Below are 26,402 nucleotides of genomic sequence, written 5' to 3'. Positions count from 1 at the left end.
GAACAGTGTGATCCTAATGATTTCAATGTGAGTACAGATGGGCTTTTTTTTTGTTCAAATGGCACCTTGAAGTTTGATATAGCTATTTGAGGAGTGCTAATGATATTCCACAGCTGGTGGGTGGAGGTGTCAAGCAAACACTGTCAGTGTGTCAAGTAGAAGAAAAGCGCTGGAGAAGAAGGGAAGAGATAAGTAAGTATATAAACTCTTTTGATCCTGTGAGGGAAATATAGAAAAACAATGAGAAATCGAGGCACAGAGATGTAGAACTATTTTTTTTTTAAATCAGTGTGTACTGTCAGAGGATTGGCTGCCATAATATACAGTTCTAACACATTCTTGTATGATCCAGATCAAGTGTTAATAAGTGTAATCAGCAATAGGGTCATATTCTATTTTTACACACATGATATACAAGTCATTTGCACCTGAACAAAGCAACGATGAGGGGAGCAGAAGAGAAAAAAAGAAAACAAACCTGCGTCATCCCTGCAGTAGACATACAGTAGCACTTCCACTTTGGAGGAGAATGTAGACGTGTTAGGTTAAAGGCAGATAAATTCACTAGAAGTAAATGCTTCTGACTTGTGCCTCCACAAGAGAGCTTTCTAATGATGTAAAGGAGAAGGTCAATGACTAAAAACACTGGAAAGGGGGTCACAAGTCAAAACTAATTCATGAGCTGGCCTTCAGAGACACAATGTGAAATACAAATAAATCCAGTTTGTTCAAGGAATGAGGATTTCGACCAGAAAAAAAAAAAACATAGAATAATCTCAATTTAGAAAATCTGCCCCTGGACAGTTTGAGCACGTAGTAAGGACAAAATAAATGGTTTGTTCTGAAAATGTTACATCATTCCTGCTATAGCTGAATATATTGCCATGTCACTGCCAATGGATACATTCTGACTATGCAGTAACATCTACAGCATGATGACGAATTCTGTTGGCTTAGAACTTAGAAACACTAACATTAGCAAATAGGCCAACATATAAAAACTGTTTGCAACAATAGCTAAGCATGGTTATTAACACTCTTGCAAAGGCAGAAAGGAATTGACTTAACAAAGCAAAATGGTTTTCTAGAGATACCATGTGATCATGTGTGAAGCTGGTTGTAAACTTATTCTATTGCTTTATACTGTAGTTGTCTAACACTTTTCAGTTGGATATACTAAATACTTGCTGGAATTAGCTGATGCAATGTAATTAGAGATGCACAATATGGAATTTTAGGGCCGATAACGATAACCGATATTTATTGGTTTGTTGTGGCCGATACCGATACGATAACCGATAATATTACTCTTGAAAAAAAATTGTGAAAAGTGATTTGGGGAAAGCATTTAATAAGCATAATTTTATTGCAGTAATTTTACCTACCACCAAATGATGGACAGAACTCATAATAGTCCTCAATAGTACAGCAGTCAACATAACAGTAGCCTAGCCCTATACAGTATATGTGGCTCCTTTAAGTGAACCTGACGTCAGTGAATTGCGAGTGAGTGGCTAGAGAGTATGAATCGTTTTAATTTAGGACTAAACATTCATAAACGGCTCAGCTGGGAATAAGCTACAGTATAGCGACCAAATCAGAGTTTGTGAGGGAAACTTAGGTTTAGTTTCAACTGCGGGTAACTGAATAAAGCTGCAACTCCTCAGACTGTATCTTATGTCCGTCTACTCTGTTGCGCACAACCTGCTGCAGCAGAAATGAAAGGGGTTAGCCCAGTTTTAATAACTTATTATGATGACCTGTCTGGAACTGAAGCAGGAATGGTTAGCATATTTCTAGGTAATAATACAAAACCCAAGCTAAAGTAATGCAAATATAATACTAAAACACAACTTAGAACTAGGCCTACTTATGTACTCGTCCCACTAACGAGTTTGTTTATTTGTTTCCCCGACCAGCGCTGTAAAGTGCAAACACACCAGCACAAGACGGCTCTAGATAGGGCTGAGCTCCGCTCTGGTAAGGTTAAATGGCGGATCATTCACGAGAGGATTTTGAGATGCACAGATTCCCAAATGAACGCATATCCACAGATTTTTTTAGAGTGGTGAAATACATTCACGCCGCTGACATTAGGCTATATTGAGGAAAAAGTATATCCAACCAAGCTCAAGTAGCTCAGTGTAGCCAGACGGACCTTACATAGTCCTAAATTAGGACTTTAAAAAATATCGGCGCAAATTATCAGCCAGAATTCTGTTATCGGACCGATAATGATATTTTCATTTTTTCACTTATCGGCCAATAATATATCGGCCGCCGATATATCGTGCATCCATAAATGTAATGGCATCTGTAAAGCAAAATAAGACAATCCAATAGATCATACAGTATATCCAAATCAGCCAACTGCTTTAGAGACCACCATTGTCATGAATCTCCTCTGAAAACAGGTTTAGCCCATTATGAAATGAAATGGCCGTTCTGCTTGTGCACTAAAACTGAAGGTGTTTCACGAATGAAACACCTCTCATAAGAGAATCATGAGAAGTGGCACGTTATGGGTAGAGTTGTCCATTTGTGCATCTGTGCATCTCTTTGTGTGCAGTCTGCTAGCTTGTGTGAACAACATAAACACTGACTGAGTAGTTGTGGTTTAAGTTTAAGTGGTTAAGTGGCATTACATGTAAAGATGAAAGGTTTAGTTGACTCTTAAGATGCTCTTTCTATATTAATCTCAAACTTATCAAATTAATCTAGATTTTCCCAGATCTATGGACACTGCCCCTTTGATTTTTTGCAAACCCAAAGTGCCATCTACTGTCTGAAATGAAAATCAGATTTGTAGACCAGAACATTCTGTAACTCAATTGTGCAACAGTTAGAATTATTCGGCCAGAGAATTAAGAAGACAGCACAATGTTTATAGTTGATCCACTAAACCTAACACAGAAATTCAACTCCATTCACAGTACCAGGGGATTTAGCACAAGTGTACAAATCTCATTCACCTTTAGCCACATTTTGATATTCTTTCAAATAAATTATGAAAGAATAATAAAGCTATTTAATAAGAATAAACAACTCTTTGTTGAGTGAACTTTAGACACATTGGATCTTAAGATGCTGGCAAACATGTTTAGGGGCAATATGCACCTGTTCCAACAAGGAACCAGAAGTGATGCAAGTAGCTATTGTGTTTTGCTTTAAGCACCTCTCAGAAACTTAAAGAGACAAGGCATGATCAAAAAGTACTTAACTATAGCAAGTGCACATGTACATAACTGTGAGTGGACGTGCACAAGAGCTTTGATGTGTCACTTGAGATTTCATCCGCAGGACAAGGGCATGGGTCACTAGTTAGAGCAACAGGATATAAAGGTGAGCTCGGTCTAAGTCTGATCGGTTTCTCTGCAAGCATGGGAGAGAGGACACTGTAATTCCACACGTTCTGCCAGATAAATAGAGGGGGGAGAATTGGAAGGGGTGGAGGGATTGAGAAGTCCTGTGTCTGATGATTAAGTCCATTTCCATTTGAGTCACAGTCTGGCCTAATGTTCTTTGATTGTCTGGCTCTGCAAGGCAGACGCTAGTGTACAAGGAACAAGAGGGGACTTTGACACCATTGTGTATGTACATAGAGCCATGGGAAGTGAATAGTGTTTAATCCATAATAGCAGTTAATCATAGCACAGCGGTAAGAGGACTAAACCAATTATCTCCTGTTACTGCCTTTGCTGTAAGCTGAGAGAGTTGGGGGAATACATGAAAACAAGTGGATGTAAGGATCACAACACAACAGATTCTGGAGCGGTCTAGTACTGTTTCCAAAGTATAAGATTGTGGAGCAAGTTGGAAAGCAAATGAGAGAGACAGGGGCAGTTTAAAGGTGAGAGGGGGAGGAGAGTGCTGAGCTACATAATCCCTTGTCAAATGTGATTAATGAACAGCAGTCTCACAGAGGGTTTCTAAAGGGTGGGATTGACGTAGCAAAGTCAAGCAATACGAAAGGAATACCAATCCAGGCATCAAGGTTAAACTGGGTCCTAGCAATGAGTCTGAATGACACAACTCCACCAGTGAAAGAGCCGCGTGGTGTGGTCATTACAGAGGACACATCAGTCGAGAGCGCACGTGCCTCAGGCTGCGGGCCAGTGTGGAGGAGGAGGCAGGACCGGGCAGCTCAGGCTGCATGAGCTTGGCACACAATAGCCTCTCAGCCTGCAGCGTCCACGCTCTCCATGTAACCTCACTCAGTGGCCACTGAGCTCTCCTGTCCTGGGAACGCCTTCTAAGCCCCCCCTGTCTGCGCCTGGCGAAAGCTTTTAATTCTCTTTAAACACACACACACACACACTTCTCTCCCTCTCCCTTTTGCTCCCTCTTTATCATTAACAGTGAGGCCCGCAGAACGTGTTTACATGTAGCGCTGCTGTGGATACCTTCGTCCCCGAGAGAGAGAGAGACAGAGAGAGAGAGAGAGAGAGAGAGCGAGAGAGACAGAGACAGAGAGAGAGAGAGAGAGAGAGAGAGAGAGAGCGAGCGATGTTCCGTGAGGAACGGGGACGCGGCCTGGAGAGGGAGCCTGCAGGATCCCCCGAGTTCCTCCACATCAAGGGCTGACCGCTCCTGGCCCCAGAGTGAGATTCCATGCCTTCATAAATGCAAGTGTGAGTATGGCTCATGGAGCTGCTGGCAAGTCCTGTGCATATGCCTTGTGTTCTGCTTATTGTTGTCTGCTTTAGGATTTAGTCTGTGTGTGTATGTGCATTTGTGTGTCAAATAGAAAGAACTTCATCCTTATTCTAGTCGTTTAGTCATCCATGGATTTGTATATATTCAACTTGATGGGCAGTTGTTTTGCTTTATCTATGCGGATTTGCTCGGACAAAGGCTGATGCTTGAGTTAAGCTTAAGGGTCGAGGTCAAGGGCTCACAGTCCCAGAGGGGCTGTACAGGTGTGGGGAATGACTGTCTCTATCAGTGAATGTAACACATCAGAGACATCAGTGAATGTAACACATCTAAGATCACACACATTTCTGAATCACTGAGAAAACTCACATACTCCCCAATGCTTGTGTATAGCTAAGTTTTTAGTTTGAGTTTTGAAACAGAATGGTGTTGTTTTGCTGTGGATACTGAGCGCGTTCTCCCTCCTAATTGCTTTGAAGATGTTTGGTCCAGTCATCCCATTAGACTAATGAGACTAGTGCTGGGAGAATGGAGGAAAAGAGGCCTCACAGAGCTTTTCAATATGCCCTTCATAAGCACAAAGTAAACAACACAGAGTATCTGACCTGACACTTTCCTCTCATGCTGTTTCCCTCAGTGCTAAATCCCCAGTAATTCTCATAAATGAGGTACATTTGAATTGAATGATCTTACACACAAACAATACACAATGCAAAGATGAAAAGAGATGTAACCATCAGCAGTGTGCAGTAAGGGGTTGTGGGATATCAAATTACATTGCCCCGTAATCCCCATAATCCTACTGTGTGACACAGACCTACTTCCTGAAGCATATTTCATGGCCATTAAGTCACTAATCCATATGGTTATTAACCATTATATGAATTGCATATTGTATAACAAAACCATGTCATTGAATAGACCTGATAACAAATTAAATGAAATGATTAGGTTTGTACTACTATCAAGTTAAAGTATGAGCTTACATGTTTTATATTCAATACCAAGCTAAGTCCATTCATTCATTCAGTCATTCATTAACTCAATCAGTCTATTCATTTTGATAAGAACGGAATCTTTGTCCTTAATATTGCTATGTAGACTATATCTGTGCATTTGTCAACTAGTTTATATCTGTCTGCTCATGCAAGTTATAGCCATGCTTCTAAATAGCCATCTGTGGTATTACTACAATCCAGATTTATATGACGTGCTGAACAGATTATACTAAAAAACAAAGAGATGGGGTTGCCATACTGTTAGAAGTACAAGTGTACAAGTACAAGTACCAGAGCCATATACAGCTCTGACAAGTACAAGTGACACCTTGGGTGTTCTGCAAAAGGTAATTCTTCCACAAGGGTAAAACAATTACATACAAAGAGCCGACCCATTTGATGAGCAGATCCAAACAAATTGGCAATTTTTTTTACATTTAAGGAAGTGTTAACTTCAGGCCACAGTTTGGAACCTTTGTGAACCTCTTGACCCTTTGTGAAGTAGAGAGTAGGGTCATCTGTGTCCTTCAGATCAGTGAAGTGCTTACACGATCATGAACTCTGAACTTCACTTTGAAGCCCCTCAGACCTTCTTATTCTCACCACTACAGCGTAGTCCTAATGAGGAGCTTTTAATAAACACTAAACAACTTAAGACGATCTCTCTTCATTATCTCTCACCCACTGTCTCTGTGCGACAGACGGCTTTGAGAGAAGAGAGACACCCAGTGGATCACTAGGGTAATTTCAGCTGCACATACACACACACACACAAACACAGATCTGGACATATCAAATGAGTTATGTGTAGCTACAGTGATTTAAGATTCCCTGATGAAGTCAGCGAGAGCAGCACAGGGATTGTAGCTTTAGTGTGTGTGCAGTGTGCTCAACACTACAGTGAGGTGGAGGAGGGAGAACATGGGGTTCTAAATGGGATTGTAGCTTTAGTGTGTGTGCAGTGTGCTCAACACTACAGTGAGGTGGAGGAGGGAGAACATGGGGTTCTAAATGGGATTGTAGCTTTAGTGTGTGTGCAGTGTGCTCAACACTACAGTGAGGTGGAGGAGGGAGAACATGGGGCTCTAAATGGGATTGTAGCTTTAGTGTGTGTGCAGTGTGCTCAACACTACAGTGAGGTGGAGGAGGGAGAACATGGGGCTCTAAATGGGATTGGCAGGGTGAAAACATGCCTGTAGTAGTGAAGGTGTTAGCGGACTCACGTCATCAGGACGCTCAGCCAAAACAACTTCAGCAGGAGGTAAAACAAGCTCCTTGTTTTTAACAGTATAAGGAGGAAAAAAAAAAAAAAAAAAAAAAAAACCTCCTCACATACCTTCTACAAACATATATCATGATACTATATATTGGACACTTAAAAACACACATACTGTTACTATTGTACTCTAATCTTACACTAACTGTACATATTTGCAGTTGGATAAAAGTGTCAACTAAATTATCATTAATAATAATAATAATAATAATAATAATAATAATATCAATTACTCTATAATATTGTTTAAGATGCACTGCACTTATTCTTAAATACTTACATTTCATTCAGTCTTCATTGAATTTTCATGGAATCAAACTGCTTATTAAGGGCAAACTAATAGTCAGTATTGCCAGCCCCACTGTCTCAAGTCAAATGACTTACATCCAGCATAATACTCCAACTGAGTTATTTACTCAAGGTCAAGGAAGACTTTGTTAGGCTATCACCATTTGACTAACTTCCTGAGCCTAATGTATTGCTAGAGCAACTGATACTAAGATTAATGTGTTAAACACTTTAATCCAAAATGAGTTACAATACGAGCATAACACTAATCAAAGACAAAACATACTGTACAAAGCTTACGGCTATTCAGGTCTGTAAAATACCTCCACAGTCGACACTGTACACAGCTCTACTAACTCAAAAGCAGCAGCCATTAAAAGGCAAAGTAATGTTCTGCCCAAAAACATGTGACTGTGTGACCGTACCAAAGAACAGAATTCTAAATATTTCATTTTCTTGCTAAACTACCCTAAACAAGTATATCTGTCCTTTCACTTGAAACTACATCATGTTATTGCTTCCCCCCAGACAGACAGTGGAAACAGAACCCTGCTGTTGTGGAAGATTTCAAAACATGCTGACTCCCTGGAAGCTTCTCCTTTGCCAAATGGCAATGAATATATTCTACCACGTCGTAAAAGGTAGACATCATTCATGTATCAAATCTATGAAAACCTTTCCACAGGAAGAATGCCAATGATCAGACATATGTGATACATTCATGATAAATCTACTGTTTGATTGCTAGCCAGCCTATGCCTTGGTGGGCAGGATATTTTTGCCTCTGTTCGAGAGAACAGTCCGACAGGGGAGTTTGTTGCAAACATCAACATGGAAGGAAACCCTGGAACCACTACTGTTCGACTGTGCCTCACTGGAGAGAATGCTGATTGGTTTTTCCTAGAGGGGCAAAGTATCAGACTAAACTCCTCTTACACTAGGGGTTTAGATCGGGAGGTAAGAGTCATCAACAGACAAAATGTCTTTTTTTTCCCTTTAGTGGCGTCATATTTTCCCAATCATTGAATTTTCCTATTCTCCTAATCATTGTCAAAAGGCTCTGGGGTCAGTACTAATGGCATTCTTGACATGTTATGAGGATGACATAGTACAGGTATGGCATTCATATGATACATATTTCATTCAATTACATTATACATACATACAATACATACAGTGCAACCGGTTGCACTGTACCTCCCAATATAGAGAATCCTTTGACGAGGTTGTGATTTTCATTCTATCATCCCTAACAGAGTGAATACAGAATCATGGTTGAGATCTTGAATGAAAATGACAATAAGCCACGGTTCGTGGAGAAAACAATACAACCCCTGTACATAACTGAGGTGAGGTATCAGTTACTATTTTACACTCTTAAACAAATGTGTTGGGAACAACACAACCTGTGTTGTCCCTATCTGGACATAGAGATGTGTTCAACACATTCGTTTTAAGAGTGTATGTTTAATAAAGAGTTGAACAATAACGATAACTAAGATAAACAATAAGGACAGTAAATGTGATCAAATTACCGACTGCAAGTAGCCATTAAAAACGTCTTTGCATTTCTCAAAGCTTACTGCAGTAAACTCGGAAGCTTTTGCAGTGAAGGCCAAGGATGCTGATGGTGACACAATTGTATACATTCTTGATCGCACATCGGTGAGTAATGACTTGCTAGTGTAATGCAGCAAAAGCAACACAACAAGCCACAATAAATGAATACATATATATCCTCTCTTTGTTTGATCAGCCTGATGCTGACTACTTCAGAATAGACTTGCCCAACAGCGGCAAAGTCATCCTGGACAAGCCTCTGGACTTTGAGACAAAGACTCAGCTGGAGGTGACCATATATGCAGTGGTGAGTAGCACAGCCATTCACAGTGACACAGTCAACCATGTGCAGTTACAACACATGGAGTTTCTTTGTATTCTGACTACTGGTACAAAAACGCAGGAGATGAACACAAGGGAGAAGTACAACACTACTGCGACGTTGATTGTGAATGTTCTGGACGGGGATGACCAGTACCCAGTATTCTTGCCATGCACTCCCATATCACGACATCAGGATGACTTGATCTGTACCAATCCCTTATACACTGTCAACATCACAGAAAAGGAACAGGTATACACATCCTTTTACAGTACTTTTACAGTCACATTGGCATCAAACGGGAATATGAAAGCTCTGGGCCTGTATTCTAATCACAACTCACCTAAACTCTCCATGTTGTTTCAGGACAGTGTGTTACATTTTGCTCCCGGTCCCATTCATGCTGAAGACGGAGACAAAGACATCAGAGCTCCTATAACCTACAGCCTGCTTTCAGGTCTGTCAGTCTTGGCCACATCACATTTGATCTGCCTCACACGAGAATGGCCACCCACAACATAAACACATGTGTCCCCTGCAGGTGATGACCATGGACGCTTCATCATTGACAATGCGACTGGACAGATCACGCTGACCAGACGTGTGGAAAACAGACTGCTGACACCCAACTACACATTACGCATTATGGTAAGACTTCTTTCTATGTATGCAGTGGGGATGAGACAGTGGGGAAATGCAGGGTCATGCTCTAACACCACAGGCCTACTCTACCTACCTACAGGCTGCTCAGAAGAATGACCCAAAGAAGTACACTGTGGCAACAGCACTTGTGCATGTTCAAGCTGATAACCACTTTCAGCCCCACTTCAACAAAACCACCTACAAAGGCTTTCTCATAGAAAGCTCCAGTCCTGCAACACTGGTCTCTACCTATGGCAATGACGTCCTGATGGTCCAAGCAATTGACCGGGATTTCAGAGATGTATTAACAAAATTCTTTCATTTTTCTTCTGAGGGACTGCCAAATATTGTGTAACAAATTGTTGCTTAGCTTGATCCACACTCAGACACTGTGTTGAAACAAGAGAAACAAATCTACATGGGAAACCTAAATCCTGCCTTACATAATCACATTCTTGGTCTGCCTTTTCACTTCTGTTAAAAACACTTTAACAGAACATTTGATTTGATTTGATTACCAATTCATAATTAACTTTCAGAGAATTGTAAAAAAAAACTACATTATATTTAATGTAAACAAAGTTACCCTTACCTACAAAATATTTTCAACTTCATCAGTTTTTTTTTACAATTACAGGGAGTTAATCCTAGGATGGCGTATTCCATCCAACCAAAGGGCTCGAGCACTAATCTCTATCACATAACACAGGACGGATTCCTGATTGCAAGGACTGACCTCCTCCAAGCATTTGACAGACACATTCTCAAGGTGAGGTCCAACAACACAGAACTATTGAGTCTGGACATGTGTGAGATTACTGGTAAATCCAACTGTAAACTGTTTTGAAAGTATCCTTTTCAACAACACTCAGGTGGTTGCCATGGACCTGGAGACTGGTGAGACTGCTCAGACTTCAGTTGATATAGAAGTTCTCCAGAAAGGCCAATCAGGTAAACATACATCACACACACACACACACACACACACACACACAGTTATGGTGATGGCTAAGCCAGGTTAATGAAAGGAATTAAAGACTAAAATAACTTTATGCCCATTAGGTCCACATTATATTTTATTAGACAATTTCATTTTACATTACACAACAGTTAGGTCCGGTCGAACTACTTAATTCATTTCTGATTGGATGAGAGGCATTCCATGAGTGGCAATATCCCAGGGTATCCCCACTCAGACGCCTCACACCTAGTAACTCCACATTTTGCATTGACTTGTCTGACGCAAACATACCAGTCATTCAAAGCAAGAGAGTAGTGATCACATTTGACCAGATTAGCATGTAGGGCAGATTAGCATGGGGGGGGGGGGGTGATCAAAAAATCAAGATGAACTAGAAAACACAATTTGTTGTCTTTGAACTTGATTAGTTTTGAGTGGAACTGTATAAAAGCAATGTGGTACTGGTGATGGGGGCACTGGTAGGGTAAGGGATATACCCTCCCGCCCCGTGGGTACTGTCAAAACACCATGGGTATATATTTTTACCAATCCTACTTTCACTCGTGCCATATTGCTTAATTGTATGGATGTGATGAGCCACCTAGAACCTCCTCAGATCTAGTGAACATTTCTATAGCCTTAGTTTCAAAATCTAGGGAAATTGCTCCTAGCAGTGGTATCTATGAATAAACAGCCATACTCTTTCACAAAACAGGCAAATATTTACCTGCAAATTCTTTTCTAGTTCCCCGGAGTCAGTTTGGAGAGGAACGGCTGTTTGGTGACATGGACGCAGGCCTAGCTGGTGGCATCGCTGGGGTAATTCTCCTGTTGGCTGTGGCGGCACTGTGCCTCCTCATACGGATTGCGAGGAGGTGGAGGGATAGGCAGGACCCTGGAGAGAGAGGCTCTGTTGCCCTAGGGAAGCATCCTAATGTGGTAAGGGATGGTCCACTCATGAAAGCAAGGGTATGTCAAACCAGAAGTATGTTAAAATCTAAATGCAATGAGTCTGGGTTGGGTTAAAATTGGTGAGAGAGCGGTGGTGTGGGAAAGCACCAATGTAACAAATCTCTGCAAGGCAAACACATCACATATAGCTACTCTCCACTTTCAATCAATTCAAACAAGTACTAAAAACTAAAGCAACCCACATTTGTTCTCATCCTAATTTTGGTCCAACTCTTGGACAATTGGTTGTTTTTTTTCTAACTTCAAAAAACAACCAGTCTGCATATGATTCTAACACTACGTTTCTGTCAAAATTAGTTTCCAACTTTAAATATACCAAACTAATTACACTCAGCAAAAACATTTCTCTTCTCTTCATCCTTCCTCCTCTCTTCTCTCTTTGGCACTATTAATCCTGCTACTCTAGAGCTTAAGGTGGTACCAGATGGTAAGTCTGTGCCATGTGTGTCGTGTCTATTGTGTTTTCTGTGCTGCCGTGATCCTGTCTGTGCTGTGAGTGGCGTAGTGGTGGCAGGGCTTAAAGTAAGGACGTCTCAGAAACATCTGAATCCATTACATATACGTATCTATTTTCAAATCTTCAGCAGCCTGGCCCATGCCTGAATTCAGGCAGAGTGCCTAAGAACTTTAAGCCCTGTGGTGGACATGTGTTCAGTTACCATTATGAACTGACCAGTAAAGGTGTGGGCATCAGCAAAATCCCTAAAAATGCGCTGTTTACACTGGTCAGTACATAATCTCTTCCGTGTGTCTTCCGTGTGTCCATTTCTGTCGTGTGCTGTGGAGTCGTGTTTCCATCTACGTCATCAAACACATCAAATTTCAACATCCAGTTCCAAACATGGACTGTTTAATTTGAAGTGTTTTCATCCATGGACTGCATCAGTGGATATGGCAAGTGCACAAGCACTCTTACTATGCTAGATGTTCCTAAACGACATTTCTTCATGATCGACAGGTGAATTCTGGACGCCCAGTGCCCCTTATTGAAGAGTTCTCCTACAACAATGAAGCATACCATGACAATGAAACTGACTTTAACAGTCTTTGTGGGAAGGAAGGAATTTACACTAAAAGCAATGACATTTCTCTACGCCCAACCTCACTCAAGCAGTTCAGATACAGAGAACCCAATCAACACCGGAATAATAACAACAACATGCTTCCTATTCTAGTCATGCCAGAACCACTGACCGATCCTCATCCATCCTCATCCATTTTGACCAATGGAGAGGTCAGGGAGAAATTCCTTGATAAGTCGGCCTCTTTCAGTGAAGGGACCTACAGAGGGGACTGGGAAGCCAGCTCGCTAGGCCAGAGTAGAATAAAGAGATTGGAGCGACGTCACACCGCAGGCCGGATGGAAGGCAGGGGAGACAGCTCCATATTAACTCAATTCTGCATTACATCCAGTGTTTATGAGAGACGCCAATGCATGGAGAGTGAAAATAGTGACGATGAAGTTCTAATGATTGATAATTCAACATCAAAGCTTATAGCCGAATGTCAGGAGAGCCGCGAATGTTGTGCCAGTGATGACATTGAGAAGGAGGAGATTATAGAAGAGGACGGTGACAAGGAGAAGGAGGAGGAGGAGGAGTTCATGGAGCCTACGTTTTTCAGTGCTGATGAGGAAGACACAATGCTAGAAGACAGGCCAAGAATTACATTTCAGTTCAAGAGACCCAAGCCACCCAGGGCTCATAAGGAATTATTATCAACACCTAAACGTGAGGACTCCCAAGCCAATAACAACAACCAAACATCTGTATCAATTCCAAAGGAGGACGCTGAAGTACAAGGGGATCAGGAAGCGGATCCTTCACAGACACAATTTCTGTGCATTGAAGACAATTCTGCTGAAGTTGAAGTTTAAGTGTTTACAAAAAAATCGGTTCAAGCCAAAACGAATGTGAATTGTGTTAATATCGGAGTAGGCTACATATTCTAAACAGAGTAATCTGGAAAGGGAATATAGTTTCTATGATGGAATGATGAATGAATGATGAACTTATGACAGAAACTTGTGTCTTCTGTGGAATGAGCATAATCAGTCAGCCTTAATTTGTGCAATACCTGTGTGACCATATGACATTTCAAACTAAATGTGTAAAACTGTCATGGGTCAGAGAACTGTCAAAAGATTATTTAGACTTGAATGCAGTCCTTCTATAAATATGAGGAAAATTAACAAAATGATTTACTGTAGATATATGAAAATCCAGTTCATATCTTATGAATGTTTTGATTATATATTGTGACTATATACAGTATATTTTGTGTTTTATATGTGTGTGTCAATGATTTAAGTTGTAAAGGAACAACAGAACATTGATATGATCTTTGATCATACACTTCATTTTTTAATAAAGTGAGTTGATCAGATCAAAGATCCATTGATTGCTGTGGTAAATCAAACCTGTTGATTTCCACGAGTCTGAAAGCTTGAATGATCAGCGCTATGTGCTGAACAAATTCCATCACAAGAGCCAGAAGTGGGCGAAGTACATCTCTGATCCCCATCGATATGCTACGAATAAATCTGATCACTGGCTCACAGATGATATTGAACATGGCACCAAAGAGAGGAGTTATGACATCTTCTCCCACCACCTCCACCAGTCCCATGATCAAGACCTATTGTGTGACAGGCCAGGGGAATACAATGAGCCATGATTATGGTATTGTACACTGCTCCACTACACTCAGGAGTTAAGTTTATTTATTATTATTATTTTTATTTTTTTATCTCAGAGCACAGTTAGGATTGAAGGGAAACTACATGACAATGTTAAGTCATATTATTTGTTTCACTTGACACTACAACTGTGAGTGCCTGAATAGCTATGATGAATGATGTGTAAGGACCAGTAAAATATCTTATATGATTATGCCAATATAACCAAAGCAAAAATGGTAAAAACACCTAGGGTGCATTGCACTCAGTGAACATTAATATCAGTTATGTACTATACATAATATAGCTAACACATAAGTGTGGTAAATTAGACAAAACAAATACAGAGCAATCTCTCACCTTCACTATGCCAGTAATAAAGGTCACAAGCTCAATGACCACAACAGAGGCCAGACTGAGCGGGAAACTGAGGGTTTGGAAAAATGTTCGGCTGAAGAGCTTAACTGCCAGATGTGATCTTTCATTGAGGAGACATTCATAAAAGCTTATTATTGCAAACAAAAGGACTCCTGGTAAAAAAAAACCTCCCCCTCCAATTGGGGTCATTGAGACTCACAAATTCAAACAAAAGAATCATCCAAAGATTTCATCACTTTACCTTTTCTGAGTTTGTTTCAAACAGTCTTCACTTTCCTCTTTAGGTGATGACCTGAATTGTGACAGAAAAATAAGAAGAAGAACATATAGCCCAGGTTAAAGATTAGATCATGTCTATCACCTCTTCTCTATAATATATCATAATAATATGCTTGTATAACGATTGACTACTGATTATTAACTATTTCAGATGTATTCATGTGTATCATGTGCACTGTGCTCACACATTATTCTCACACATTATTCTTCATGTTGCAGAAACTCCTCTCATGTGTCCTCTCTCTCTCTTTGTCTTCAGGAGACGATGTCACCATACTTAACCCACCGAGAACCTTAACAACAGTGAGCAGTGTTCAAACAAATCCCTCCATGAGACCATTTGCTGTGAACATACTGTAAGATTGTTTTGAGACAGACACAAACACCTGTACTGGACAACGACTGTGGTACCTCTGCGTTGTGCCCCTTTGATCCACACTCATGGCTACCTGGGCTGTCCAACTTCTGGAGGAGCTTCTGAAGTTGATCCTTTTTCAGTGACAAATCTTTCAACAGAAGGAAACTGGAATGTTTAGTTTTAAAACAATGACAAAGTCAAGAATTTTCAACACAATTTTGAAGCAAACATAATCTCATGTAAATTACCAAATATTTTTTAATAAAAGAAAAATATCCACACCACTCAGTTGTATCTATCTTGCATACAGCATGCTCACTCACTATTATATTTTACTACAAGAGTGCGTTCAATCTCACCTTTTACATGTTTGTTCTTCTGGGCTTGGAGACGTGACACTGTCTGCTCTCTGATGGCCGTCATGTTTAGCTGGCTGTGAAGAGGAGGCTGGGCATGCGAGGGACCTGCCCTCTCATCTATACTCTTATCTTTAACAGGCACACCATCAGCTGAAGGCTTTAGTGGCCTGGGTGGGGACACCACCATTCCGGAGACTAGTGCAGGATCAATGTACTGAGGTTCTCTAGTGATGACTGTACTCCCAGGAAAAGAGCTGCATAGATAAGTGTGTGTGTGTGTGAGAGAGAGCTGCAATCAGGGTGAGCTGATTAATTGTCTGCCAGTAACTTAACTGCATAAGGCACCTTCCATAAAGAAAAAGAGTTGTATGTATTGAGTCGCCTTTAGTATTAATTATTCTGGGCGCATTGAATGAATAATCTTGGAGCTGGTCTGTAACACACACATTATTGAAAACAGTGGTTGAATTCCAGATAGGCTAGATGACAGGCAGTGCGTTGTAACTACTGTTTCAGTTTTACAATATATGAAAAAGCCAAGAAAACTGTTGCGACAGCTTCAAAAAGTTTCACCTTGTAACTTCGACGTCTGTCATAATGAGAGTGATAGGCTACTTCATCCGTCGCCGCACTTAGGCCTACTTGACCATCACCAGGTTATCTAGGCTACAGCTAAGAATCCAGCATAAAAAACGTCATAATAACATTCGTAATGTTCATTGTATGTTCAGAAATGAGTCTCGATCAAAATCAGTCTACCTGTTTGAATAAAAAAAAAAAAACATCTGCATTAAATCAGGCTTTTGTCCATAAATGCTTAGCTTGAAATGCTGTAAGTGAACACAATTGTCAAACATTGGAGGGTTAATAAACCATAGAGTAATATATGACGGTAGACAACTATAGGCTATATTTGATTAAAGTGTAAACGTGACTTGTATCCTTGTAGCCTACATAAGTAGGCTATATTATACAGGTTGATTGATGCAGCGTGCGACTTGTATGACCGTGCTGACAATAACAAATATGACACCTACCCAGCTTCCGTCTGTCAGCATGTTGCTAGTTAGTAGGCACCCGGAAGGGTGGTACCTGCGCAAGTTCTTCAATTTGCAGGCTTATTTTTCAAGAGCTACAGTGTGTGGAAGTCAAACTTTCGCAATAGTTAAACAAGACGGTAAGCCACAATTAACTCACCAAATTTAGCCAACTCGACACCGATTATCGTCAGTTGAAAATAAAATTGGAGTAAACTACCCTTACCCTGGATTGATTTTGTGCGCGCTGTTCTCGTTGGATTACCTGGGAAGGTGTAGCCTAACACCTTTCGACTCTTTAGACGTTCCCCTTGCCAACTGAAAAAGTCGAGAAGATCGTATACCATAAAAGGACAGTCTGTTAAAGGTGAGTATTGAGTAGGCTAAGTGTAACTTTCTTGACTTGAAACAATGTAGCTTTTTGTGCGCATATGCCTACAGCGATGAAGGACATATTTTAAAGCCTGTGAGAACTGGTGTCTTTACATGTTTGCCTACCGCTCATTTTTATATAATCACTGAACTACTCTACCAAGAGAGATGGTTGCAGAGGACACTGATTTTGACATTAGGCCTATGCATGCAACATTTTTGACAAAAGGGAAGTAGGTAACGCTTTTTGTGACTTCGACGGGTAAACCATTGGTTACTTCCCTCGTTACTAGACTCAAGTTTAACGTAAAATGCAATTTAAAGTAGATCTCCACAGCCTGATGGCCTACGCCAACTTATTCGGCGCTTTAAAATACTGGTAAATGCGTCTCAGGAAATGAAGGCAGAAAGGTAACCCTACCAACTCAAAGCAGCAGGTATAACTCAGTAGCCTGCATAACCTAAAGAATTCGCTATTTGCTGGTAGCCTATGTGGTTCTTGATAATCATGTTGAAAATGCCATAGCTCCTTAAAGCATAAACTTTTTTGGTTGGTGACTTCTAACCATACCGACCCACTTCACATCCAGTAGGCCTACTTTTGGAGAAATAGTTTTCTCTGTAGAGACTTAGGCTAATTACTGTACGTTCTCTTGAATTTGATTTTAGTGATTTTGCAATCAAAATATAGCCTAAGCTGTAAAATATAGCTAGCCCAGGGCTTGTTTATTTCTACAGTGCATCAATGCATTGCATTGCAGCTGGGAGAACAGCAGTGCAGAGTAGGCCATCTGATGTAGGCTACCCTAGGCCTTCCCGTGTTTATGGGATTTCTTTGACAGTTGCAAAGGGAAAAAAAGTGAAGAAAGTATTCTTAGCTCCCAGACAGTGTAATTTAATAAGTATGTTTCAACCACTCAGGTCTTAATCAGAGGCCTACACCATTATCTGTTGCAATATCTGTGTGCATTCCTACATTAGGTCTATTTCTTTGATAGTTAACATCATTTGCTACCACACAACAAATACCAATACGAAAGTTTCTCACAAACTTTCCTGCATACTTCTTAAATGTGCTGCAGTCAGATGGGTGTCCTAAAGACATAACTATATCTTGAGCATCTATTACCAGTGTTGAATGAGCAGTTTTTGCAGTGATCACTACTGGACATTGCTAGACAGCACCTGAGTGAGGATAGACTTATTTCCATTTCACAAATAACCATTGCTATCTGCAATAGCTACAGGGACATTAATCAGTTCATAGCTGAGGATTTGTCCTAGGTCCACTTTCCTTCCTTTGTAGTAATGATGCACTGGAGAATGTTTCTTTTTGTTGCACTATAAAGGATATCTTGTCTAAATTCTTTGCAAATAATGCAATCTCCATAGCACTCTTCAGCACTCCTCAACCATGCACACTCTTCCATTTTTCTGCATGGCTGGAATTTGAATGATAGGAAAGGGCACCAGTGAGATGTTTTAACTAGGCAAGCACAGTCGCCTTTACAGTAAAAAAATAAATAGTGTAAATCCTCTGTAAAGACTGACAACTGTTCATAATAGTTAGTGACAAAGGACTTTCTACAGAAAAATGAGCAGTCACCTACTATTCTATTAATTTATTATGAAGGAATCTATTTTGTTTCTAAACGTCATACTGAATCTTTATATTTGAATTTTAGCTTATTTTATTATTTGCTACTTGAAGGTCATTGGGGTAATTCCTGTCCTGTCCTGTCCTACAACATATCTGATACACAAAGAGTACAGTATATTAATGCCTTATTTTTTGCAATTCCTATGATATCTGATGGCAAAACCAAAAAGTATAAGTATAGTATAAGTATATATAATTTTTTGATCCCGTGAGGGAAATTTGGTCTCTGCATTTAACCCAATCGGTGAATTAGTGAAACACAAACAGCACACAGTGAACACACAGTGAGGTGAAGCACACACTAATCCCGGCGCAGTGAGCTGCCTGCTACAACGGCGGCGCTCGGGGAGCATTGAGCACCCCATAAGTATGTGAATTATGCTAATTAGCAAGCTTAAAACTCAAAATTGAGCTTGGTAAACAAAATATTTGAATTCAGCACCCTCAAATTGTGTGAAATAGCCCCTTTTCCGACTTTTCCTCAAATTTGCCAACAGGACTTTTTCTGAACGTTTGTTAGCTATCTGCTCTCCCTCTTTGTGTGTGTGTGTGTGTGTGTGTGTGTGTGTGTGCATGCATGTGCTTGTGGGTGTGCCTGTGTGTGTGCATGTGCCTGGAGGCAAACATATGCAAAAAATTGGTCATCCTAGGCCCTACGGTTCTCAAGATATTCACAGAAAACTCTGTTGGTGTACGGTCACTAAATGTACACATAAATGAATTTATTGTATGGCCCCCCATGAACGAAAGTCCACGAAACTTGGCATGCATTCAGAGAGTGTCATAATGATCCTACACTTTCAATTTCATGCAGTTTTGACCATGTCAGCCAGAGATATTGTGATTACAACACCTAATTTTTTGCTTTTTAATTTTTAACTAGGTGGCGCTATACATGAATTGAGTGGTAATGGGATGGGTTGACCTGGCCCATTAAGACCAACATACAAAAAAAAGGTGGTCCTCCTAGGCCCTACGGTTCTCGAGATATTTACAGAAAACTGTCCGGCCACCTACAGGCCAGTTGGTGTACAGTAACATAAATTAATTTATTGTATGGCCCCCCATGAACGAAAGTCCACGAAACTTGGCATGCATTCAGAGGGTGTCATAATGATCCTACACTTCCAATTTTGTGCAGTTTTGACCATGTTAGGTCACAGATATCTGCGATTACAACACCTCATTTTTACTTTTTTGTTTTTAACTAGGTGGCGCTATACATGAAATGAGTGGTTATGGAATGGGTTGACATGGCCCCTTAAGATCAACATACAAAAAAAAGTTGGTCCTCCTAAACCCTACGGTTCTCGAGATATTCATAGAAAACTGTGTCTGCCCTACCCTCCTTTCGGGGGGTTCAGTCCAGTGGGGGGGCTACAGATCCAAACGAAAAAAATGATGGTTCCATGCTATCCATGTGGGGCTACATGGCCACCAAGTTTTGATGGAAATTTGGCCATGCGAAAAAGAAAAAAAAAAAATAATCTGACTAAACCTATATGACCGCCGCTTCGCTGTGCGGCGGTCATAATAACAATAACATAATTACAGTTTCACTGAAATTAGGAAAACTGGAAAACAACATAAAACAAATTATTCATGAAAATTCATTCAAATGGAGGATATAGCATTTGGAACCAAACTCTACGTATAGTAACTTACTAAGTATTCTTGATATTCTGTTGTGATTTGAGACACCATGGCATGACAAAGCAGTATTAGAGTCTCTGGGTTTTCCCCTGCAATGCTGTTTCCATCATTGGTGTAGTTCCTTTTTTCTTCCTCCCCTGTCCAATTTCCCACCACTGGCTCAAGTTGTCTTGGATTACACTGATCAAGGTAATAGACACTCAAACGCCCTACCCTGTCCTGCTTCTAGGATGAGTATCCAACCAAGGAGGATCCGTCTGAAGCCATGGCTGCTGGCTCAAGTGAACAGTGGGAACTATCCAGGGCTGCAATGGCTCAGTAAGGACCACAAGCTTTTCCAGATCCCCTGGCACCATGCTACCCGTCACATGCCCACACCAGAGGAGGAGAACACTATATTTAGGGTGAGGACAAGCAATGTTAAAGAAACCAGGATTGTGAAATCCTACCATTCTAACACGTCACATTGAGCATGTATTCTGGTTCAGGGTTCTCTTTGTGCACGGAAATGGCTTCAGTTTCATTTCAGTTGTCTGTGCTCTGGGATTTGACTTAAGAGGAACTTGGAGGTGCAAGGGGAAATCCCTTAAAGGACACATGGACTGATACTTGTCATTAAGCAATAATTAGTCCATCTGTGCTGGCCTGTAGCACACTAATATGGACAGCTTTATGTTTTACCATGGAAATACTCATATTTGTTTACATTTCAGGATCCTATTAAAGTATGTTTGGAAAACTATTGAAGTGCCTTATAATAGGAATTTTGCTTTAAACCATTATCTTCCCTGTTTTTCATGTATTTTTCATCTTTATTTGTATGTTGAAATGCTCTGAGGAAGTCTACACAAGATCCAAATTCCTAGCTGTACAGGATTATTTGTTAGTCATAAGCTTCATAGGGCCTATGTTTGCCACGAAAACAAGAAAACTAAAATTGAGACTTACTTCAATGGCACACTTACTTCAATGGCACAGAATGTAATGCTGCCAATTTGAAGGGTTGCAGAGTGTTTTATAAAGGCTACACGATTTTCAGTATTTTTAAACAAATGTATGGACACAATAAAAAAAAACACAGATAGAAAAATACCAAATACTAAAACAAAAACGTATGTGCACCCACATGTTTAATGGCTCATTCTGAAAATGGCATGCCAAATATTGCCAATTTGTAACTTTCTACAGAATTATTAAAGTAACACAATAGATGAATTCTGCTCTATGTCCATTGTCAATGCACAGGGTACCAATTTAGCGCTAAGGGAGATTTTTCAGGTCATGCACCTACCTGCGACAACACATTATATAGTGCAATAGCAGGCATTCTTGGCGCACATCCGCAAAGTCAAAGGCTCCATGAGTTTGAAGCCTTTATTTTTACGTAACTACATTTGTGTTTAAGGCCCAGAGGCATGTATATTATGAAATCACAGAAATACAGCTACAAATGTACAGTCTTAAACTCTGAGCAAAGCCCGTATTCTTCAACTTTTGCCCTCACTCTTCTGTACATTGTGCTGTTCCCATTGGCTGTTGTTATCCATAGGCTAATACAAGGGAGTTTGTTTGTTAATTTCTGTTGCATGTTTAGGCCTGGGCCCTGGAAACGGGGAAGTACCAGGAGGGAGTGGATGAGCCAGACCCTGCCAAATGGAAAGCCAACTTGCGCTGTGCTCTCAATAAGAGTCGAGAGTTCAAACTGAAGTATGATGGCACCAAAGAGACGCCTGTCCAGCCTTACAAAATATATGAAGTGTGTGCCCAGCCATCCAATGGAGGTGAATTTAAATATTGAATGCTTTTATCCATATTCATCATTTCATTATCATTCAGATAACAAATATTCTCTCTTCTGAACAGTTACATTTTTATAAATTATGCCCATCATTTGTCCAGCTTAACTTGTAAAATATATTTACTTCTCAATTTGTTTGGAACAGATCAAGAAGGTGAAGAAGACGAGGTGCGTTGGAGTAGATCAGTTTCAATATTCTGCATGCTGGATTTTTGTAACATATTTATAATCTGTGCTTATAATTGATAACTAAAGTACATTTTTCACTTTCAGCTACCAGACATTGTAAACCTTTCCATTGGTGAGTGTTCCTTTTAATAGACAATCTAATCTGCTTAATGATTAACCAGATGAAATACTTGGAAGCTAAAGTCAATTTGTCCTCCTAAAGTTCTAAAGTTATTTTTGTCCTCCCAACATCAGACTCCAGAATGAATGATCCCTCAAGTTTTCAAGTCTATTCGGCTCACAGAAGCGATGTCCCTTTCCCGTCCCCCATGAGTGACCGGTTTGGCCCTGCCCACATCATACCCGCCATGCCGCTTCTGCAGGACAGCGTCCAGGCTAATGCGGGTGGGACTGCCAACATGACTGCCCACCTCTCCCAGACGGCGGTGGCTCCCCAAGAGTTCGGTAGGCACATGGCCATGATGAGCAGCGTGGAGCAGGGAATGCTTGTGCACAGAGGGCCCATGGAGAATGGACTGGCCATGGACACAGGGGTCATGCCCAACCCTGTACTCACGGAAATCTCTACTCCTGCCATCCCTGCTGTGCCCATGGTGGAGAGCCCAATGCCAGGAGTGCAGACTGTAGCAGAACCCCAAGTTCAGCCCTGCATTTATGACCTGCTGAGCAGTCCACATGTGCTGCCCTGTGAGTCAAGATTTCAACATCCAATATTTTCACTTTGCAATTATTTGAAACCCAACCTAGTCATTCTATATATTTACTTGCTTGTTGATGTCTGTATGTCAGGTCATATTTTCACACAATGCTAAACTTTCTCACTGTAACATTCACCAAACTGACTAATATATATATATATATATATATATATATATTCTTAGGGTTGAGGGTTGACATTTGAGAAGTGTTCAACAACAAGACTCTTTGTGCGCCTGTTATATCACCGGGGCATGATTAGGTCTACTTCTCTTCACAGTGACTGATCTGGACATTAAGTTCCAATACCGTGGTCGGATGGCTGGGTCACTTATTGTCAGTAACCCTCAAGGTTGCCGACTTTACTATGGTCACCTGGAACCAACACCTGAACAGGTGGACCTGTTTGGCCCTGTATACCTCAATCAGGTGCTGTTTCCAGGTACAGCAGAGATTGTGAATGAAAAACAGAAGTTCTACACTGACCACTTATTGGATGTGATGGACCGGGGATTAGTCCTGGAGATCCGTGGACAGGACATCTATGCTGTGCGTCTCTGTCAGTGCAAAGTCTTCTGGTCTGGCCCAGGAGTATCAGAAAATGGTCTTCCCAATCCTATGGAGAGGGAGAAGAAGATCAGAGTGTTCAGTCTTAATGAGTTCTTGCATGGTAAGATTAGCTTGACTGGAAAGCTATACCTCTTCAGCAAATTGTCAAAGTAACTGATCAATCTTGATGAATTTTAAAATAATTTCTTGCATGTGTCATACTTCTGACAGGACTTATCTTGTACCAAAAAAATGAAGCCCCTTCCCTGCCACCTTTTGAAATATATTTCTGTTTTGGAGAGGATTGGCCTGACAAGAAACCTAAAGAGAAGAAACTCATCATTGTTCAGGTATGCAAAATGAATATTACGTACAGATGTCTAAAACGGAGTCTGTGATTGTATTCTCTGTATTGTATTCTAGCATTAATAGCATAATAGTTATTTGATGACTTGTTGAGCAGAGCATGGTATTTGTGTTTGGGACAAAGAACTAACACTGCTCTGTCTGGGGCATAGAACTGACAGTCATGTTCTTTATGGGAGTCGGGACCGGTCACACCAACACTAGATAGGTGTATGCATCTTTTTAATCTATTTTCAGGCATAGGTGTTTATCACCACTTGTTTACTTAAATCATTTAGCCTAGAATCTTGGTCTTTGTTTAAGTATACTAAATTCAGATAACCATTGTAATCTACTGTATTTGATTTTTGCATGTGGCCACTGAAGGGTGCTTTTATTCAGTAAATGGCAAAATGGCTATTTACACTTTTAGTCTTTTAGCTGAGGCTTTTAGCCAAAGCAACTTAGAACAATCAAGGTACAATAAAAGTACAGTGCCACTAGGATATTGTTTATGATCACATATAGAATAAATAACTGTTCAAGCGAAGGCAAGGGAGGGAGGAGAGGGAGTCAGGATGGGGAAGAAGTGTGTTCTAACATGAGAGAATCAGTAATAATCGTATGTCAAGCATACCTTTGATAAGCAATTACTGGTATGAGGTCCACTGACCCATAATTACATTGACTATTTTTCATTTAGAAAAGGCTTTTTTTGGCTTTTATCCAATGTAACTTACAAAATTAGGATTAACATTCAAGATGCTTCGCAAAAGAAAAGAGGATGTTGCCATATGGTCAAGTCGGCATACACTAACGTAGCTCCAGTGTAGTATTGAAGCAAAGATTACTGTTGTAGGATCCTCCAGTTCCATTGGTTCTGTATTGACATTGACAGTCGCTTGTTTGTTTGTTTGTTTGTAGGTGGTACCTGTGGTGGCAAGGATTCTTACAGAGATGTTCTCCGGTGAGCTGTCCTGGTCTTTAGATAGCATCCGGCTTCAGATTTCCAACCCAGATCTAAAAGACCAGACAGTGGAACAGTTCAAAGAGCTGCAGAGACTCTTGCAGAGTCAGCATGGCCAAAACCTACGCCTCTACACCCAGTCCTGAATCAGATTTACTACTGACTGACTGACTTAGTTGGTGTCAGGAGCAGCTCTCCTGGGTACCGCACATTCTTCAGAAGGCTGTATGGACTTTATCCTGTGTCATGAGGGCTTGAGTTGCTATCCAACTCAATTTGGCCCGCTCACTAACATTTCAATGAAATGCTGGCCTTTAGATTACTAGCTGCTGTCTTTTTTTTAACAAACTAGCCATGGACTTTTTTTTTTTTTTAATGAAAACTTGGAACAGAAATGTTCCTTTGACCTAGTTTTTGTGTCCATTTTTACTCAGGTTTTCTATTTCAATAAATACCATAGCAGTGTTAGACAGTGGGGCTATCGTCTCAGATTTCTCTACATTATTCAGTTACCAGTTCGATCCAGTTACCATGTATGACACACACTCCCAGCCTTGCCAACTAAGATCAGGGCGTAAAATATTTGAAGTTGATGTAGAAGCACCTAGCACAAATCCTGCTGAGGGAGAGAGGCACCTGCAAAGTGGTCCTGTGTGTGTGTGTCTGTGTCGGGCTACGTTCAATTGAAGTCAGAAGTTGGTCTGTCCAGCTCCATTATTAGATTAGCGTTATCAGACAGCGCTGTGAAATGTGTGCGGGAATTTCTCGCATGATGGCTAGAGTTGCGGGACTGAAATAAATTATGCGCAATACCCGCGCTGAAATTCAGATCCTGTAAGATGAAATAAATGTAGCGCTCCCATCATTAACTGGGGCATTTTACATTTCAAATGGGCCTCATAAGACCAGTCAATAGTTCCAACTTCCAACACTAGGTGATGAGGTTTGTCATTACCAAATTTGTGGACTTCTGTGGACATTCCTCAATTCACTTTTAGAATCCACAGAGCTTGGGAAATGCCAGGTTAACTGAAAAAACAGCACTTCCCTTTACTAAAGTCTTACTTGGCAACGGCCTGTATTCCCTTGTTTCTTGGCAAAATGCATGCTCCTCAAGAACTTAGAGCAAACCCCTTTCAACGACTTGTAACGCTTGAACTTTGGCTTCTTGATGCCATTTCTGTGCCATATGCAAGACCGGTTGTGGTTGGTATGATTTTTTTGACTGTCATTTCAGTAGCTGATTCTGCCACACATAAGGGTTCTACACTGGAAGAGCTTGAAACTGAAATTCTAAATTAAATTCTAATTCTAAAAAGGTTTATTTGTCAAATGTTGTGCACTAATTCATTAAAATCTGTGTTCCTAAGCATTTCACCACCTGACACGAGATACCAAAAACATGCTAAG

The 26,402-nt window shown here is 40.6% G+C and overlaps 3 protein-coding genes across 4 annotated transcripts; 2 read left to right on the top strand and 1 right to left on the bottom strand.

Annotated features, from left to right (window-relative positions):
- Positions 1 to 4,013: 4,013 nt before the first annotated feature.
- Positions 4,014 to 13,551, top strand: cdhr5-rs (cadherin-related family member 5, related sequence). The gene is made up of 14 exons (XM_076297495.1): positions 4,014 to 4,095; positions 7,967 to 8,175; positions 8,276 to 8,332; positions 8,475 to 8,567; positions 8,797 to 8,883; positions 8,975 to 9,085; positions 9,182 to 9,352; positions 9,467 to 9,557; positions 9,642 to 9,748; positions 9,843 to 10,043; positions 10,380 to 10,511; positions 10,615 to 10,693; positions 11,449 to 11,642; positions 12,634 to 13,551. The coding sequence occupies exons 1-14, from the start codon at positions 4,014 to 4,016 to the stop codon at positions 13,549 to 13,551; spliced, it is 2,532 nt and encodes an 843-aa protein (XP_076153610.1).
- Positions 13,552 to 14,060: 509 nt separating this feature from the next.
- LOC143136822 (uncharacterized) lies at positions 14,061 to 16,103 on the bottom strand. The gene is made up of 6 exons (XM_076297494.1): positions 15,727 to 16,103; positions 15,421 to 15,515; positions 15,208 to 15,302; positions 14,972 to 15,022; positions 14,713 to 14,830; positions 14,061 to 14,312 (listed from the first exon to the last, which is right to left on the bottom strand). Exons 1-6 carry the CDS (start codon positions 15,911 to 15,913, stop codon positions 14,061 to 14,063), a joined length of 798 nt encoding a protein of 265 aa, XP_076153609.1. The 5' UTR covers positions 15,914 to 16,103.
- A 709-nt stretch (positions 16,104 to 16,812) lies between these two features.
- Positions 16,813 to 26,312, top strand: irf5 (interferon regulatory factor 5). 2 transcript variants are annotated; one of them, XM_076296267.1, is made up of 9 exons: positions 16,813 to 17,130; positions 20,678 to 20,852; positions 22,043 to 22,229; positions 22,392 to 22,414; positions 22,520 to 22,547; positions 22,670 to 23,122; positions 23,412 to 23,801; positions 23,912 to 24,030; positions 24,950 to 26,312. In XM_076296267.1, exons 2-9 carry the CDS (start codon positions 20,679 to 20,681, stop codon positions 25,136 to 25,138), a joined length of 1,563 nt encoding a protein of 520 aa, XP_076152382.1. In that variant the 5' UTR covers positions 16,813 to 17,130; position 20,678; the 3' UTR covers positions 25,139 to 26,312. The 2 variants fall into 2 exon arrangements, with proteins under 2 accessions (XP_076152382.1, XP_076152383.1); XM_076296268.1 differs by having other exon boundaries at positions 20,614 to 20,852.
- The last annotated feature ends 90 nt before the right edge of the window (positions 26,313 to 26,402 follow it).

The sequence above is a fragment of the Alosa pseudoharengus genome, unplaced genomic scaffold (genome assembly GCF_046254945.1).
Source record: "Alosa pseudoharengus isolate Yale_2024_CS ecotype anadromous, Long Island Sound unplaced genomic scaffold, YU_APseudo_1.1 YU_APseudo_1.1_scf_20, whole genome shotgun sequence".
In the NCBI taxonomy this organism is placed as follows: Eukaryota; Metazoa; Chordata; class Actinopteri; order Clupeiformes; family Clupeidae; genus Alosa; species Alosa pseudoharengus.
This window is presented reverse-complemented; position numbering and strand designations above follow the sequence as displayed.

Coding starts and splice junctions, on each gene's coding strand:
- cdhr5-rs (XM_076297495.1), top strand. CDS start 4,014: ATGAGTCTGAATGACACAACTCCACCAGTGAAAGAGCCGCGTGGTGTG. Junction 9,558..9,641: donor AACCTACAGCCTGCTTTCAG/GTCTGTCAGTCT, acceptor TGTCCCCTGCAG/GTGATGACCATGGACGCTTC. Junction 10,512..10,614: donor TTGACAGACACATTCTCAAG/GTGAGGTCCAAC, acceptor AACAACACTCAG/GTGGTTGCCATGGACCTGGA.
- LOC143136822 (XM_076297494.1), bottom strand. CDS start 15,913: ATGGTGGTGTCCCCACCCAGGCCACTAAAGCCTTCAGCTGATGGTGTG. Junction 15,516..15,726: donor GAAGAACAAACATGTAAAAG/GTGAGATTGAAC, acceptor TTCTGTTGAAAG/ATTTGTCACTGAAAAAGGAT. Junction 14,313..14,712: donor TTATTACTGGCATAGTGAAG/GTGAGAGATTGC, acceptor GTCACACAATAG/GTCTTGATCATGGGACTGGT.
- irf5 (XM_076296267.1), top strand. CDS start 20,679: ATGAGTATCCAACCAAGGAGGATCCGTCTGAAGCCATGGCTGCTGGCT. Junction 22,415..22,519: donor AAGAAGGTGAAGAAGACGAG/GTGCGTTGGAGT, acceptor TTTCACTTTCAG/CTACCAGACATTGTAAACCT. Junction 23,123..23,411: donor CAGTCCACATGTGCTGCCCT/GTGAGTCAAGAT, acceptor TTCTCTTCACAG/TGACTGATCTGGACATTAAG.